This window comes from Berghia stephanieae, chromosome 8, assembly GCF_034508935.2.
Source record: "Berghia stephanieae isolate SIO BIC M18660-M18661 chromosome 8, UCSD_Bste_1.3, whole genome shotgun sequence".
Lineage (NCBI taxonomy): Eukaryota > Metazoa > Mollusca > Gastropoda > Nudibranchia > Aeolidiidae > Berghia > Berghia stephanieae.
In genome coordinates, this window is record NC_088367.1 from 37643774 (window position 1) to 37661721 (window position 17948).

A 17948-nucleotide genomic window follows, 5' to 3' on the forward strand; every position below is an offset into this window, starting at 1 on the left:
GGGATTTAATGACCAAACTTTACCGTTGGAAAATTCACTGCGATACTAGTTTGTTTACAATATGGTGGTTAGTTTCTGTTGAATTCCAGATACTGCACACACCGGTTTTATTGCGGATTTATTTTAATGATAAAAAAACCACGACTAAGTCTTCCGCGATGACTGATAGTTATGGAAATATCACTTGGTGGGGATTTTGTCCGTCTTTAGACTTACAGAGAACAGGTAAATCGCATAAACAACAATGGAGTTGAAGTCTCATTTCACTTTCAGACCAACTTCAGTTTCTCCCGGTTAGCTGGACTGGCTTCTACATTCTCCTTACAGAGTACTGTCACTTACCAGACGAATCATTTACCCGAAAATAAATTGTGATGCATTGTTGCAATACTAACACTGCTTTCATTTTAAGTTCTGCAGAATAAAGATAACATTTTGTCAGGTGGTGTCGTCCTTGGTCAGTCATAAAAAATGTCCGAGGATTATGCGTTTTTAAACGTTTCGTTAGGTCTCCATACTCCACGCGATACAATGATACACAAAATATACTTTTTGATAAATGTAGATTAACCTTTTTGTAATTGTATGCAAGCTCACCTAAAGGAATTCTCACTGTCTATATACAGATAGGTAAGCACTATTTAGACCGGTAGTGAAATTGTGCAAAAAGAATAATATTCGGAAGAATGGGGTTTTTTTCTTCAGGGTCTTTCAAAATCTTTGATTTGATTGTCATAAACTATTACATTGTTATTACTTATGGATGTTATTGTTCAGTCAGCTTATTGTTTGCTTTCTGTTATGTCTACCATCATAGATATAATTGATTATGTTTTCTTTCTCGATTTTTAGGACTGGAAGCCATGTGCAAGACGGCTGGGTGTTCTGCACCAGACGACCTTAATGTACTCTTGGTTGGTGCTGGGGATATTCGCCACATTCTTACCACCATATCAAGACGTTGTCGGCACAAGAAGAGAAAGTTAAACGTTAGTGTTTATAATAGTCTCTTTTATTTGAGAGGAAATTGTATTTAACAAGCAAGAGCAAGAGATATATAGTGTGTATATGTGTGCTTGTATGTGTGTGTGTGTGTATGCGTGTGTGTGTGTGTTTGTGAAAGAGAGAGAATGAGAGAGAGAGAGAGAGAGAGAGAGAGGGAGGGAGAGAGAGAGAGAGAGAGAGAGAGAGAGAGAGAGAGAGAGAGAGAGAGAGAGAGAGAGAGAGAGAGAGAGAGATCTTTGTCATTCAGGCATTTCTATTGTATACACAATGACGACTAATTGATGAAAAAAAGTGTTTTTCATTTCTTCAAATGATTTTCTGCCAATCTGCTTTACCAAACTGATCTTATTCTTTTTTGCAGTTTTTTGTTGTGGAGTCAGCCCTGGAATTGTATGCTAGAGATATGCTTCTCATGATGGTCGTATTGGAACAACAACAAAACATGGGTTTACAAGGTACTGCCAATAACAACTTAATATCAAAATGATTAAATAGCCATATAGAGAATATGTGGTAAAGACTAAGGGAGTTAATTTTTGACATTTTACACGGTTTAGTCCCTTGATTGGCGAGCAATCCTTTCAACACAATGGACATTGTATCGATAAACCGCTACAAAGAAAAAATATCTCTATCTATCTATCTGTCTGTATGTATGTCTATCTATCTGTCTGTATGTATGTCTATCTGTCTGTCTGTCTGTCTATCTCTATCTATCTATCTATCTATCTATTATTATTATTATTATTATTATTATTATTATTATTATTATTATTATTATTATTATTATTATTATTATTATTATTATTATTATTATTATCAGTATTACTATTATCAGTATTACTATTTTTATCAATGGGAAACATATTGACAAATGAGATTGCAATTTAATAAATTAATGGGACTGGTTTCATTTGTTTCATTGTTTCCATTTTGAGTCAGATGACAGCTTGAAGAGGAGGGGGTGGGGCTTAATTAAGGGGAAGGATAAAGCAACGATCCTCTTGGATCAATTTAAATCTGTCTTTACCCCTCATGATCCACACGATACAACCACCCCACCGACATCACATAGGTGTGACCAATCTCTTACTAATATCAATATAAACATCTCAGGAGTTGAAAAGTTGCTGAAAAACGTCGATCCATCTAAGGCGTCAGGTCCAGATAACATCCCCAACACAGTACTAAAGGAGTGTGCTGAGAGTTTGGCCCCCTCATTATGCATAATTTTCCAAAAATCGGTCGACACCGGGATGCTCCCTAATGACTGGCTGAAGGCAAACATCGAACCTGTATTAAAAAAAGGCAACAAAAATAAAGCAGAGAACTACCGTCCAATCTCACTGACGTCTGTAATATCCAAACTATTAGAACATATAATCTGTAAGAACATGATGGACCACTTTGAGAACAATGACATTCTAACTGACCTGAACCACGGGTTTCGCAAAGGATACTCATGTGAAAGCCAACTCCTAATAACTGTTGAGACTCCAGAATGCCAACACTCAGGCAGACATCGGCATCCTTGACTTTTCCAAAGCATTTGATACTGTGCCCCACCAAAAACTCCTGCAGAAACTAGAAAATTACGGAATTCGTGGCTCTTTACACACATGGCTTTGTAATTTCCTCACAAAACGTACCATGAAAGTAGTCTTAGACGGCACGTCATCGGATGAATGTCCAGTCATATCAGGAGTACCACAGGGAACGGTGCTAGGACCCATACTATTTCTTTGTTTCATCAATGACCTACCTCTACGAGTAAAATCTCAGATTAGGTTATTCGCCGATGACTGTCTAATATACCGACCAATAAAATCTGCAAATGATCAAAAATTGCTACAAGAGGACTTGAATAGTCTCGAACAGTGGGCTAATGATTGGGGAATGAAATTTAACGCAAACAAATGCTACATCCTCAGCACAGCTAAAAAGTACAATGAGACCTACAAGTTAAACAACACCGTCCTGAAACAAGTCGACAATAACCCATACCTTGGCATCACCTTCCCAAAGGACTTGAAATGAGGGAAACACATTAACAAAATAATCCAAAAGGCAAGCTGCACCCTCGCGTTTCTCCGCCGAAATCTTAGCCACGCCCCAACGTCATGCAAACAAAATGCCTACCTCGCACTTGTGAGATCACAATTGGAATACGGAGCAGTTGCCTGGGACCCCTACCTGAAAGAGGATATTCAAAAACTTGAGAGAGTCCAGAGACAAGGCGCCCGGTTCGTAACTGGGAACTATAAGAGCAGAAGCCCAGGATGCATGACAAAAATGTTAGAAGAAAGAAATCTCATCAGCCTCCAACAAAGAAGAAAAGAAACCCGTCTGTCATTCATGTTCAAGATAATAACAGATCAAATACCATCAATAAAGGCAGACTCCTTTTTCACGCCACAACCAAACAAAAGAAAAATCCGAGCACTCACTTTCGCCAACCACATAACCGAAAACCCCGTTGACAGATACGCCACAAACAATTCAAACTGCTTCAAAATCCCACAGACAAGAACACAAAACTATTACTACTACTACTACTACTACTACTACTACTACTACTCCTACTACTACTACTGCTGCTGCTGCTACTACTACTACTACTACTACTACTACTACTACTACTACTACTACTACTACTACTACTACTACTACTACTACTACTACTACTACTACTACTACTACTACTACTACTACTACTACTACTACTACTACTACCACTACTACTACTACTACTACTACTTCTACTACTACTATTATTATTATTATTATTATTATTATTATTATTATTATTATTTACTACTACTACTACTACTACTACTACTACTACTACTACTACTACTACTACTACTACTACTACTACTACTATCACCACATAATATCACATTTTCCAAGATTTTGTGTTTACTTGCTTACGCTTACATTTATACCTTGGTTTTTATTAATGCATATCAGCCCAGATTGTTAATAAAAAAAAGCTGCGTTCTCATTGGTTTCAAAAGCTGCGTTCTCATTGGTTCAAGCAGGAATCGTTTTTATAAACTTTGAGTACTCATACTCGGTATTTTTAGTATCAGATATCTACGAAAACTGCCGAAAATCGCCAAAATGATGTCGTTATTTGGAGGTTTTATCAAAAAGTGCGTCGTTATTTGGAGGTTTTTTTTTTACTGATCTTAAATAGAAAAAAATCGGGACCACGGGTCAATGTCGTTATCAGGAGGTTGTCGCTATTCGGAGGTGTCGTAATCGGGAGGTTCCACTGTATTAAACTCTCCTCCCCTTTTTCTTTGGGTACACCCACATTGTTTATTGTCTCAAAAGACCCCACCCTCCTTCCAATAAATACATGATAAAACGAACCTCTCTCTCTCTCTCTCTCTCTCTCTCTCTCTCTCTCTCTCTCTCTCTCTCTCTCTCTCTCTCTCTCTCTCTCTCTCTCTCTCTCTCTCTCTCTTGTAAACCACGATAGAAAGTTACAGCGCTCTTAGTTCAAGGGAAGTAACCGTGGATGGTAAATGCGTGACGTCATCGGCATACTCTCTCTCCTCTCTTCCTTCTTCTTCTTCTCCTCATCCTCTTCATCCTCCTCCTCCTCCTCCTCCTCCTCCTCCTCCTCCTCCTTCTCCTCCTCCTCCTCCTCCTCCTCCTCCTCCTCCTCCTCCTCCTCCTCCTCTTCATCCTTCTTCTTCTTCTTCTTCTTCTTCTTCTTCTTCTTCTTCTTCTTCTTCTTCTTCTTCTTCTTCTTCTTCTTCTTCTTCTTTTTCTTCTTCTTTTTGTTCTTCTTTTTTCTTTTTCTTCTTCTCTTCTTCTTCTTCTTCTTCTTCTTCTTCTTCTTCTTCTTCTTCTTCTTCTTCTTCTTCTTCTTCTTCTTCTCTTCTTCTTCTTCTTCTTCTTCTTCTTCTTCTCTTCTTCTCTTCTTCTTCTTCTTCTTCTTTCTTCTTCTTCTTCTCTTCTTCTTCTTCTTCTTTTTTTTCTTCTCCTTCTTCTCTTTCTTATTGTCTAGTTAAATATTATTGTTTATAATAATGATAATAATAATAATAATAATAATATAATAATAATAATAATAATAATAATAATAATAATAATAATAATAATAATAATAATAATAATAATAATAATAATTAATAATTTTATTATTATTATTATTTTTATCGTTATTAATTAGTGAAATTGATTATGGTAGATGTTATTGGTCATCTTTCCTTTATTTATTTCAAAGAAAAGACAGAAGTGTTTTTGGAGATTCATGGCAATACATTACTCAGGCAACAGACAAGTGACTACATTCAAAAGATGTCCCATCAACTCATAAGGTAATCATTTTCTATGATGACAATGATGATGTTGATGATGATGATGATGATGATGATGATGATGATGATGATGATGATGATGATGATGATGATGATAAAGGTCATGACGATAAAAGACTAAATAATTATAACCACAAATCTTAAAGTAGAAGATCCTTTACCCACTTTGTGAGCTTTAAATACGTACTAATTGTGTGCTCCAAAGTGCTTTGCAAAGGGTCCCAATCCAACAGAATCCAACTCTTCTTACGATTTTGACAGTGCTGTTAGCAGCCATGTACTCATTTTACATATGGTGAGAAAAAGAGACTTCCAATTGCTTATATTTGCTACCCCCCCCCCCCCCCCCCCTACCCCCAACAACGGGACTCAAACCTGAGGTCATAAGTTTTGTACCATTAGATCACAAAGTTTCACATGTCTAAGTCTATGCTCATATAATTTATTATTTCCAGCCAAGATTTTATGATTATGTCCTTGTGATATGAAGCTGCTAGTCACTTCTAGAATATAATTTTGCGCACCAAATGTTATGCGTTGTAGAATATTCTGCTCAATTTGGCACTCCTTAGCAAATGCTTATTTTTGTTTAAATTCCAACATTTACAAAAAATACAAATAGGGCGTGCCTTATATTTCTGTGCAGTCGATCTGTTTTTTTTAGTAATGTATTCATGTTTTCATTGTTGGTTTTGAGTCTGAAGCGTTGTGTGTTTGGTATTTTGTTCTTTTTTTAAGCTGTTATATTAATTTTTGTTTAATACTTTTGAATGATTACGTATGTCCTTGTGGGTTTTAGTTCTCCTGAGGCTGCATTTTATGATGAATAGATCCAGGATATAATCAGATGTGGTGAGTTTGGCATTGCACTGTCACTTAAGAGACCAGGACTCAAGACCCACTCCTGGAGTTTTACTGGATTTTTAAATTTTCATTTGGCAAAATTATGATAAACCCTGATACACTCAGCTCGACATCATTTGTGGTTTCTGGTGAAATTTTTGGGTAGATTATTAACTTTTATTCTTCTAGAAATGCTTTTTTAAAAAGTTAAGCATTTACGTGCTCACAGTGCTTTACAAGGGGTCCCTAGCCAACAGCAACTCTTAGCATCAAGGACAAGACATGATTTCTTTTAGGCGATGATATTACAATTTTTTCCCTGACAGAAACAATGCTTTTGAAGGCCAGGTACCCATTTTACGTCTAAGTATGGTGCAAGAATGTGTGTAAAGAGCCTTATCCAAGGACTCCTCTACGCACAATTTAGAACAGGACGCGAATGGCATTTTAACAGGACATGGACATGAGTATTTCTTCACAATTTCAACCACAATTCTATGTCTTTCTTTTATTATAGATATTTACTCACAAAGCGCATATCATTTCCATATTTGTAGTCATGATAAAAAATGAAAAAAAAAAAAAAGAATTAAAAAATCAGTAGCCTTTTATTGTCTTTTTATGACAAAATATATTTAACTTTAATTTAAAACATATTTTTATCATTTAAAAAAAAATCAGAATGGTGACAGATTTTGACTACATGGAAAAGAAATTTCCTATTTTCGACCTAGACCAACTAAAAGTAAGTCTTGTTTTTTCAATTTTTTTTAACATACCAAAAAGTAAGTTTAGTTTACTTTTATGTCCCTCCATCAACAATTCCATTCTTTTAAACTTCCTATGCGTTTTTGTTATTTCTCATTGTGATTTATATATATATATATATATATATGTATATATATATATATATATATAATATATATATATATATATATATATATATATATATATATATATATATATGGCATTTTATTGGGCATGCCGATTCTTTCTGATTATTTCTTTTGCTTTCCTTTTTTTCAGTACAAGGAGAGGGACTTTTTGGAAGGTGTTTTGAAGTTTTGGAGAAATCAGGAAAAAGTCAAATCTCCTTTTGACATTAGCAAATGTTGGTGTGTGACGATCCCTAACAATGTTTGAATTTGAGCTTGTTTTTTTGGGGTTTTTTTTTCACGTATTTTAAAAATAAAGTTGGATCACATTCTTCCCTTTTATATGATGATAAGTTTTAAAAAGAAGTTAAGAGTAGAGCATTTTCTTTACACAGAAAGAGACACAGAAACGAACGTCTCGGCTACAAAAAATGTGAGTGACAATTTGTAGTCTATATTAGCTCTAACCATCATTATCATTATCGAGCACTTTCGTACCTACGAGTACCCACCAACACTCATATATATATATATAATATATATATATATATATATATATATATATATATATATATATATATATATATATATGTGTATATATTTATGTGTGTGTGTGTGTGTGTGTGTGTGTGTGTGTGTGTGTGTGTGTGTGTGTGTGTGTGTTTCCCTCCTGGGCCTCTTGACGGTGACTGTGATGATTATGATAATAGTAATGATGATGACGATTCTTCTTCTTCTTCTTCTTCTTCTTCTTCTTCTTCTTCTTCTTCTTCTTCTTCTTCTTCTTCTTCTTCTTCTTCTTCTTCTTCTTCTTCTTCTTCTTATTATTATTATTATTATTATTATTATTATTATTATTATTATATTATTATTATTATTATCATTATCATTATTATTATTATTATTATTATTATTATTATTATTATTATTATTATTATTATTATCATTATTATTATTATTATTATTATTATTATTATTATTTTATTATTATTTATTATTATTATTATTATTATTTATTATTATTATTATTATGATTATTATCATCATTAAGAGCGTTGTTGATTGTTGGTTGAATGAAACTGTCAGAAAGAGAAAACAGTTAGAATTTGACTTTTTCTTTTAGTTCTTTTTGTTTTTGCTTAGTCCTAATATTTGCTTTTGCTGACTTTTTTAAAACCAGGGACTTGAGACTACGACAACTCCTGGGTGTTCGATATGACAGTCGAATCAATGCTTTTGACTGGGATTATAACATGGAAATGGTGGAGAGAGGGGTTTGTTCTTTAGTTCTTATATTATATTACAGTAAATTTTATTAAATATCAGGTCGCCAGATGCTGTGACTGATAAAAGAATTGAACGGAGATAAATATATCAGTATCCAAAAATAGGGACAAAATACCTAACGAGGAATGTTTTGGGTTTAATACCTCTTCAGCTCATAACAAAAACACTTTGGTTAGCAGTGATACACTGAAAGTTGAGATCAGAGGTCTCATAGATGAGGTGATGTCTAACCACCATATACCACGTCATATACACACAACACATATACAGTGGACATCAGATACAACAAGGTCCATGGAGCTCAGGGTTGGCCCTGACAATCCATTTTACGTTGAAGATCCATGAGATTAAATAGTAAAATCCTTTTTATTTTGTGAAATTGTGATGCATTTTTTGCACACGTCTCTTTCATTGCTAACATATATACATTGGCATTTGATAATCATTACATCCAAAACAATCTGAAATGGAATAAACATGTGAGTCATGTGACAGCTAAGGCGAACAGAGCACTTGGGTTTGTTACACGAAATCTCCACCAATGCCCACAAAATATAAAATTGATCGCATTCACTTCCCCTGTGAATGTGCACACAGCACATGGGATTCACATATCAAAACTCACATTACTGAAATAGAAAAAGTTCAAAGAAGAGCAACTTATTTTGCTTCAGGCTGCATATCGAAGGATGAAGGCTGCCTCTCAAATGCTCTAGATTAGCTACAATGGAAGCCCCTTCATACATGTTTCTTAAAATATTGGGTTGGATGTTTATCAAGTTCTAGTTAGTGTAAAGTCGACGTAATTTGAAATCATTATATTATACCATTGTTTGACTGGTTTTATATAGAAGAGCTCTTTTTACATGCCTCAGTACCACAGAGCCACATGATAGTTTGTTGGGGTTTTTTTTTTGTGTTTCTGTTTTCGTCTTTACTTTGATATTCTCAATCAAATTTAAGTCATGGATTGTGTTATATGTATATTTGTTTTGTGTGTGTGTGTGTGTGTATGTGCGTGTGTGTGTGTGTGTGTGTGTATTAATGTGCAGATACACAAGGCACTTTAATAGTGGTATTTTTAAATGTGATTTTGTACCTTTTTCTTGATGATGGTGACTTGATATCCTTTATTGGACGTACATATTGATATGGTACTTGAAATCCCCAGGGCTCCATTATCCATTTACAACAGTATAAGTCATGGCGTAATGACGGCATTGCTTACACCATCAGGGAGGGAACTTATGACGTACCTAATAGAACTTTGTCTTCAGCTATGGTGTTCAAACATGTAAGTCTCTCTGCCTGTCTCTCTCTCTCTCTCTCTCTCTCTCTCTCTCTCTCTCTCTCTCTCTCTCTCTCTCTCTCTCTCTCTCTGTCTGTCTGTATGTATGTCCATATTTCTATCTATCTACTTCTCTGTTTATTTTTATATCATATATATTATATTATATAGCCTTGTGCGGCTATGTGGTCTAGTGGTATGACACTCGCTTTCGGATCGGAAGATCCTGGATTCGAGCCTCACACTCGGCGCATTGTTGAGTCCTTGGAAAAGGCTCTTTACTCACATTCTCTCACTCAGGTGTAAAATGAGTACCTGGCCGTTAACAGTGTTGTCTGTGTCCGAAAAAATTGTAATATCGCCAAACAGGCGTCATGTCCCGTCCTACATGTTAAATGTTGCTGTTGACCAGGGACCCCCTGTAAAGCGCTTTGAGCACATTTAGTGGATATTGCGCTATATAAAGCTCAGTTTTAAAGCTCAGTTTTATATATCACTACATTTCATCTATAAAGGGCAAGCCATAATGAGATCTCAATTTAAATGGATGTCTTTTCTCATCATATAAACTTATTTTTTTCAATGACGCGTTATTTAAAATGTTACTTTACTGTATTCTTATCAGGATAAAAAAAAGCAACAAAACAAAAGTTAATATCTATTTTTAAGGTATTGAGAGCTTAAAGTGAGGTTGTGTTTTTTTTTTTTTTTTTTTTTTTTTTTTTGGGGGGGGGGGGAGGGTTGTGTCTTAAAAAAGAAAGAGTTGCAAAAAGTTATTTCCATTTTGATGAATTTTCAAAATAAAAAAGGCTTTTGGAGAACACTATGTTTGTTTTCTGTTCTATTTCGTAGGAAGGCGAGCGATATCCCAGAAGAGGTTACTGGGGAGATATGCTTGTCTCTCCTTACGTTGCCTTTGGTGTTGAGACAGAGGAAAAGTCTTTCTATAAGAAACAAAACAACCATCACATAAAGGTAACGTAATACTTTATAGCCATATGGACCATGCAGTAGAAGACTGAATTTTATAATGATTTCTATAGAGTTGAATAGACAGAAATAATTAATAGCCACTCTTTGGATTAGGTGCTAGACTATCTCAAACTTTCCACCAGATTTAACAGATCCAACTACCCAATTTTGTGTTGACAAAGGACACTGTTTGCCAAATGCCTTTTCTTAGGACGCAATGTTAAAGTGCCTGGTTTTCGTCTTAAACTCACAAACGTAATTTAAGTTGTGTTGTGTGCTCATGGCTGTGCTCATATCCCACAGTGAGACAAACATACACAATGTGTTAAAATAGATTTGTAATTTGGTTGATTTAGTTGTCTTACAAGATTGGTTTTTTTTTCTTCCTTGATGGGTTTGGAGTCTTAAATAAATAATAAATCAAATTTCTAATTTTATGGCGAGAGATTTTATTTTCAACACGTGATCCTCAGAAATGGAACAACCTGCCAAATGCTATCCTTGGTGCATCGAGTGTGGATGCTTTTTAATCACAATTTATACCTTACATTTTTACAAAAAAAAAACATATTTTTAAGTCATTGACACGATGTTTTAAATTTATTCGATATCGAAGTTTTCTTGTTTTGAGTAATTAACTGAAAGTGTGTATGTATGTGTGTGTGTGTGTGTGTGAGAGAGAGAGAGAGAGAGAGAGAGAGAGAGAGAGAGAGAGAGAGAGAGAGAGAGAGGGGGGGAGTGCTATTTAGATTGTCATTCTTGCATGAGACAAGCATAAGGCATGACATAGTCATGGTTTTGCGCTATACAAATGCTATATATTATTAAATATTATGTTCCATATAGGCATGGTGTAGATAGAGGGGCTGAGGTTTTAATTTCAAGGTTTATGATAAGATGGCAAGAGAAACATATGTAGAGTCAAGCAGGCCCTTATACTGAAGTGTATACAGATCGGTATCAGACAGAGCAAAAAGACAAATGCTAGAAAGAAAAAATATCAGCCTGCCTTGACCTGGCAATCATTTTCGTAAAATTTTATAATCTAAGCTTATAATTTGTGCTGCTTTTGGGTCTGTGGTGTGACGCTCGACTTCGCATCGGAACGTCCTGGGTTCGAGTCTTGCTCTGAGCAGTGCATAATAGAGTACATTCTCTCACTGTACTCAAGCATAAAATGAGTATCTGACTGATAACAGCATTGTATGTCCAAAAAAATGTAATATTGCCTAATAGGCGTCGTGACTTGTCCATTTTTTTTTTACGATAACTGCTATGTTACTAGTGTGCATCTTGTGTGAGTGTGTCTATGTCAATATGGTATTGTTATAAATGTGTAACCAAATGACAAATTGCCACTTTTTTGGGGACAATAAAGAAATATTATTATGATTATTATTATGATTATTATTATTATTATTATTATTATTATTATTATTATTATTATTATTATTATTATTATTATTATTATTATTATTATTATTATTATTATTATTATTATTATTATTATTATTATTATTATCATTATTTTAATTGTTGCTGTTGGCCAGTGAATTCTTGTAAAATGCTCTAGTTTTCTTTGTTTTGTTTTTTTAATTCAATTTTAAGCATCAGGTACACCTTCCTTAATACCGTTTTGCAATGGTTGGTTACGTTTTTCCTTTTTGGTTTTCACAGACTGCAGAGGATGTGGCAGAATATAATGTTACATCATTGTTACACGAGTTGATGATGGGAGAGAAATATGTCTTGCCCAAAGTTGAGGTGAAGGAGAAAGAAAGTGATGTGGAGAAACAGACAGCAACTTTAGAAGGTAAGATATGATGAGGATAGTGTGTGTGTGTGGTGTGTGTGTGTGTGTGGGAGGGGGGGGGTGGCTATGTTTGAAACTATACCACACATTACATCATTATTTCATACGTTGATGACAGTGGAGAAATTATATGTCTTGTTCAGTGTTGAGGTGAAGGAGAAAGAAATTGATGTGGAGAAAAAAACAAAACAGCAACTTTAGGTGGAAGAATATGATGTGAATTGGGGTCCCCAAAGTTCAGTTGGTTGAGCTTTCACACCATGTGCAATTAGACTTACTTTGATCCGAGAGTTTTTAAAAACCCTCCTTTCCAGTGATTTCAATATATCAGCATTCTGTCAAAATGGTAGAAAGAAATTGCTACTGTCTGTTTGACGTCATTGACACTTTTGAGCAGGCAGGTAACTCTGGTAGTTTTTAGTTGTCTACTAAATCTGTAGACTTGAAAAAATATGTAAGAAAATGAAATATAACGACTTCAAAACAGAATGCTCAAATCCGTCTTCAGCCAATAACAGAAGTAATATCAATCGTGATGCACTGTGTGAACATTCTTCGAAGTTGAGTCAATAAGTCTTCCTTCCAAAATGTCTGGATTTTTGTTTGTTTATGTTTTTGTCTGAAGCTATCTATATATTCATAGTTTGATTCCCACTCTGAGCAGCACTGTGTTGAAGCTGCCATAATTAAAGTATGGATGGCATGTGGGAAATAATAAAATAAAGTGATTTAATATTATAGAATTAAAATAGACTTCTCATTGTTTTCATGTTTAGATAGAACAGGAAGTTGTTTTTTTAGGAACTGTGTGTTCAGTCCATCGGAAATAAAAATATTAGAGATTATACAGGCTTAACTTGTTTGACCGAGGGCGAGAAGGCGAGGTGGCTGGCTGTTTTAGCACAGCATAACTGTAACCGGGTTGGGTTGAGTTAGGGGTTCGAGCTCCTTTCGAATATTTTCTTTCTTTCTTTCTTTTTATTTTTTGGCACTCCCTTGGCAAAAAAAAAACTCTTAATTTTCAACTTCCAACACGTTCACACCATTCCTAGTGACTCGAGAAGTTTGATCGACTTTTAATTTTTTTTATTTATTTACGTTTACTCACTTTTAAGATTATTATTTTAATTTTAGAACACAGAGAGACGTCAAAATTTATTGCCTTGTGCATTCCGAGTGAGAGAGAGAGAGAGGGGGAGAGAGAGAGAGAGAGAGAGAGAGAGAGAGAGAGAGAGAGAGAGAGAGAGAGAGAGAGAGAGAGAGAGAGAGAGAGAGAGAGAGAGAGAGAGAGAGAGAGAGAGAGGTTAAGGACTGCTTTGTAGCTACTTGTACTCGCACATTTTTTCTTCTTCTTTTGGTTCCTATCCTTATTTATAAGGTTACAGGCTTGGGACACTTTTGGAGATCAGAGTTTTAGTATTGTTTGCCCAAGTAAGGTTCTATTTGGGCCCCGGGCCATCTTGACTTTGTCTTCTTCCAATATCCTTTTCTTTCAAAATCATTCCTTGTCCTTTGTCCTGTTGGGCTAGTCTATTGTTCATAAGGTCTTGTAAAACTAGAATGTTTTGATTTGTTTCCCATTTCTACCAGTCCTAAAATGACCTCAATGTTTTATAAGCGCCATCAAACCTTTAAAAAACAATATAGTCCTTAAAATAATGTAGTTATCTTCCTTGCGACTCACGCCGATAGTGCCGATACACCAAAAGTGTCCCAAGTCCATAATATGGATAGGAGCCAAAAGTAAAGTGCTAGTCCAAGTACCTAAAAAGCAGTCGTTAACCTCTCTCTCTCTCTCTCTCTCTCTCTCTCTCTCTCTCTCTCTCTCTCTCTCTCTCTCTCTTTCTCTCTCTATCTATCTATATATCTATCTTTCTCTATCTCTAATCTCTCCCCCCTCCCCCCCTGTCTCTCTCTCTCTCTCTCTCTCTCTCTCTCTCTCTCTCTCTCTCTCCCTCTCTCTCTCTCTCTGACGGTCCCTGAAACATATTCAAGACCAAATAACTATAAAGTTGGTCTCTTTTCTTTTTTTTTGTTTTGTTTTTCTCTTCTTTTTTTTTTCTTTTTTTTTTTGTTTTTTGTTGTTGTTGTTGGTTTTTGTTTTGTTTGTTTGTTCATCTTTTTTGTTTGTTTTTTTTTTTCTCCGGAATCATATTGTTACGTACTAGGAATGCGCAAGACAATAACAACTGTGTTCTAAATTAAAATAATAATCTTAAAAGGGAGTACAAGTAAATAAACAAAAAATGTTAAAAGTCGATCAAACTTCTCGAGTCACCAGGAATGGTGTCAACGTGTTGAAGTTGAAAATTAACAAATTTTTTTCCAAGGGAGTACAAAAAATTGATATAGGCCCTATCGGTATCGAGAATTGAGATCTATTTCAGGAGCCCGATTTCGAACAACTCTCAATTAAGACTTTTCGCGAGTAAATAAAACACTGTAAATGATATTATTAAGCTGTTGAATTGCCACAAATGTTATGCCTGTCCATTTCTGGTGATGCCTATAATAGGCTCAGTGACAAATGTCGTCAGTATCGATTAAGGTAAGTATAAACAATATTTGGTCGTTTTAAAATATTTTTATTTCCGGTGGACTGAATACACAGCTGTGTTTTCAGTCCACTCATGGACTGAAAACACAGTTCCTTTTTTTTTATTGCAAAAGTGAAAGTAACACCAAAATTGATCTCTGACAAAAGAGAGTTCCATTTGTAAGCTAACAAGTTAATAAGTAGTAATTATGAGTACAGGAGATAGTGAAACAATAATCATACATACAGTAAGATGAGGTTATATACTTTAACACACTGAGTCTTTGGAAAAGGCTCTTCACTCACATTATTTCATCATAATCAGGTGTAAATGAGTACCTGGCTGTGAAAAGTGTTGTCTCTAACAATAACAAAAAAAATTTTAACATCAACTTTCAGGCGTCATGACTCATCTTACATGTTAAATGTTGCTTTGAACAAGTTTAGTAGGTAACGCACTTTAATGAATTCTCAAATTTTTTGTTGGTTTTTGTTTTTATTTTTTAATATTTGTAATTCCTGTATAATAAAAGACTATTTTTGTTTCCTTCTCCTTTCTACAGAAATAGTTGAAGAACCAGACCATCCAGATAAGGATAAGGAGAGTCAGGAGATTTCTGAATCAAATGGAGACAACGCAAACAAAGAAAATGATAACGTACCAGATGCTAAACTGCCTGTGGACAGTGAACTGTACGGTAAGCATGTTATTTATTTGTCATGATAGCTCATTTGATAAAGCGCTTGACTGACAAGCTGGTTGGTTCCATCGATTTTTTTTCCAGATTCCTTTGGCCACCCAGCATTAATCAGATATCTGAGTCTGTTAGATGTAATAGATTAACATCCTATCCAAAGGGTAGCAAGCAATTGATATTATCCATTTCATGGGATAGAAACTGGCATAAACTCCAGCTGCATGGGCCAAATGCCTTTGAAGGACTACTTATTTGTTGTTTTGAGTTTGTGCAGCTATGTAGTCTAGTGGTATGACACTCGCTTTCGGATTGGAAGGTCCTGGGTTCAAACCTCGTGCTCGGCGCATTGCTGAGTCCTTGGAAAAGGCTCTTTACTCACATTCTCTCACCATACTCAGATGTAAAAAAATGAGTACCTGGCCGTTAACAGCGTTGTCTTTGTCCGAAAAATTGTAATATCACCAAACAGGCGTCATGTCCCGTCCTACATGTTAAATGTTACTGTTGACGAGGGACCCCTTGTAAAGCGCTTGAGCAACATTAAGTGGATATTGCGCTATATAAAGCTCAAATTTATTTTTATGTTTTTTTTTTGTTAGATGTGATGAATTAGAATTACTGTTACTTCAACCCTTTGATAAATGTGACCCAACACCTCAATCTGGTATTATCTCAAAGTGACCCAGATACCAAAAAGTGATCAGAAATGTCAGATTCTAGTTTTTTTGTCAATCGCTTTAAGCAGCTAAATCTGTTGTACTTAATAAAATGTAGGAACACTGAGCCTAAGCTTCATAATTATGACTATAGATTGAATTTTTAACATTTAAAATAGAAAGGAGCTCATTTGGGCTGTTTGGGAGACTACGTCCACACAAAGATTCAACTTAAGGAAGGAGAAGAAGAAGAAGAAGAAGAAGAAGAAGAAGAAGAAGAAGAAGAAGAAGAAGAAGAAGAAGAAGAAGAAGAAGAAGAAGAAGAAGAAGAAGAAGAAGAAGAAGCAGAAAAAGAAGCAGAAAAAGAAGAAGAAGAAGAAGAAGAAGAAGAAGAAGAAGAAGAAGAAGAAGAAGAAGAAGAAGAAGAAGAAGAAGAAGAAGAAGAAGGAGGAGAGGAGGAAGAGGAGGAGGAGAAGAAGAAGAACCACCCGGGTATAATACCATTTTGAGGTGGTGAGTCACATATATCTTTGGATCGATATATATTTGATGGTATATTCCACAGAGCCTCAGAGATAGTATGGTCCTGTCCCATTTAGTAAACCCATCACCTCAATCTGGTAACATGTCGGGGTGAACTAGATTACTAAAAGTAAATTTAGGTTTAAAATGACCAAATCTATGAAATTTTAATTTTGGCTCTCTTTTTAAAAAACTATATTCCTTTTCTGTAATGAAACAAATCAAATTAATCCAGGCGCATATTTCATTAAAATCAATTTTTAGCACCAAAATCACCTCAACTTTAAGTTCGCAGGACCCTAGAAATGGTATTAAACATTTTTATAAACTTTACTTGATGTACTTTTTTATATCGATACATCATAAGGTAAAAAAAATATTCTGCATGAATTTTTTTTTTTTTTTTACATTCAAATTAGGCACCCAAAATGGCCGCCGTTAACAAAAAGTAAGGGTATTTTTAAAAAATGAGGTATCTCTTTTAATTATCAATACAATTGTTTCAACATAGCTCTTTTAGAACCTATTTCATGTACTGAATTAAAAATAATTGCATTTAACTTGAAAATATTTGTGTGACAGAAGATGAAATGTGTAAGTAGTACTATCCTGGGAAATAATTACCCTAATTAAGTATGAATGAGACAAACGGGTAGAAAAATATTGATTAAAGTGACTTAGTTTTAGATTCAGGGCATAAAGTAATTTTAATAGTTAGTTCACAACTCTGATTTAAAAATGGTAAGATCGGACAAAAATTAGTATTTTGGAAAAAAGGCAAAAAGGGTTCGAGCCTCGCGCTCAGCTCATAGTTGAGTCCTTGGAAAAGGCTCTTTACTCACATTCTCTCACCGTACTCAGGTGTAAAATGAGTACCTGGCCGTTAACAGCGTTGTCTTTGTCCGAAAAATTGTAATATTGCCTAACAGGCGTTATGTCCCGTCCTACATGTTAAATGTTGCTGTTGACCAGGAACCCCTTGTAAAGCGCATTGAGCACATTTAGTGGATATTGCGCTATATAAAAAAAAAGCTCAAGCTCAAAGCTCAAAAACGACACGAAAAAAAGATGAAAATACAGTTTACACGCACTTAGGTCTCTCAGTGGCCCCGGGATTGT

At 35.0% G+C, this 17948-nt stretch overlaps 2 protein-coding genes across 2 annotated transcripts in view; both read left to right on the forward strand.

The window, feature by feature from the left end:
* The first annotated feature begins 47 nt into the window (after positions 1-47).
* The window catches only part of LOC144978611 (dynein axonemal assembly factor 3-like), a 23510-nt gene continuing 5609 nt past the window's right edge, over positions 48-17948 (forward strand). The window contains exons 1-11 of the mRNA XM_078924901.1: positions 48-225; positions 853-989; positions 1367-1460; positions 5246-5339; positions 6864-6927; positions 7209-7297; positions 8238-8331; positions 9516-9638; positions 10485-10607; positions 12282-12417; positions 15517-15651. Of these exons, the coding sequence (XP_078781027.1) occupies positions 159-225; positions 853-989; positions 1367-1460; positions 5246-5339; positions 6864-6927; positions 7209-7297; positions 8238-8331; positions 9516-9638; positions 10485-10607; positions 12282-12417; positions 15517-15651 (1156 nt within the window). The 5' untranslated portion in view covers positions 48-158. The remainder of the gene's footprint in view (positions 226-852; positions 990-1366; positions 1461-5245; positions 5340-6863; positions 6928-7208; positions 7298-8237; positions 8332-9515; positions 9639-10484; positions 10608-12281; positions 12418-15516; positions 15652-17948) is intronic.
* LOC144977921 (uncharacterized) lies at positions 1514-4373 on the forward strand. Its single transcript, XM_078923335.1, has 4 exons — positions 1514-1518; positions 2081-2300; positions 2506-2632; positions 4345-4373. Exons 1-4 carry the CDS (start codon positions 1514-1516, stop codon positions 4371-4373), a joined length of 381 nt encoding a protein of 126 aa, XP_078779461.1.

Excerpts from the sequence above, each read along its gene's own strand:
- LOC144977921 (XM_078923335.1), top strand. Across the intron at positions 2,301-2,505 it reads TGAAGGCAAACATCGAACCT|AATGCCAACACTCAGGCAGA; the intron begins GTATTAAAAAAA and ends TTGAGACTCCAG. Across the intron at positions 2,633-4,344 it reads CTCTTTACACACATGGCTTT|ACCCCACCCTCCTTCCAATA; the intron begins GTAATTTCCTCA and ends TTGTCTCAAAAG.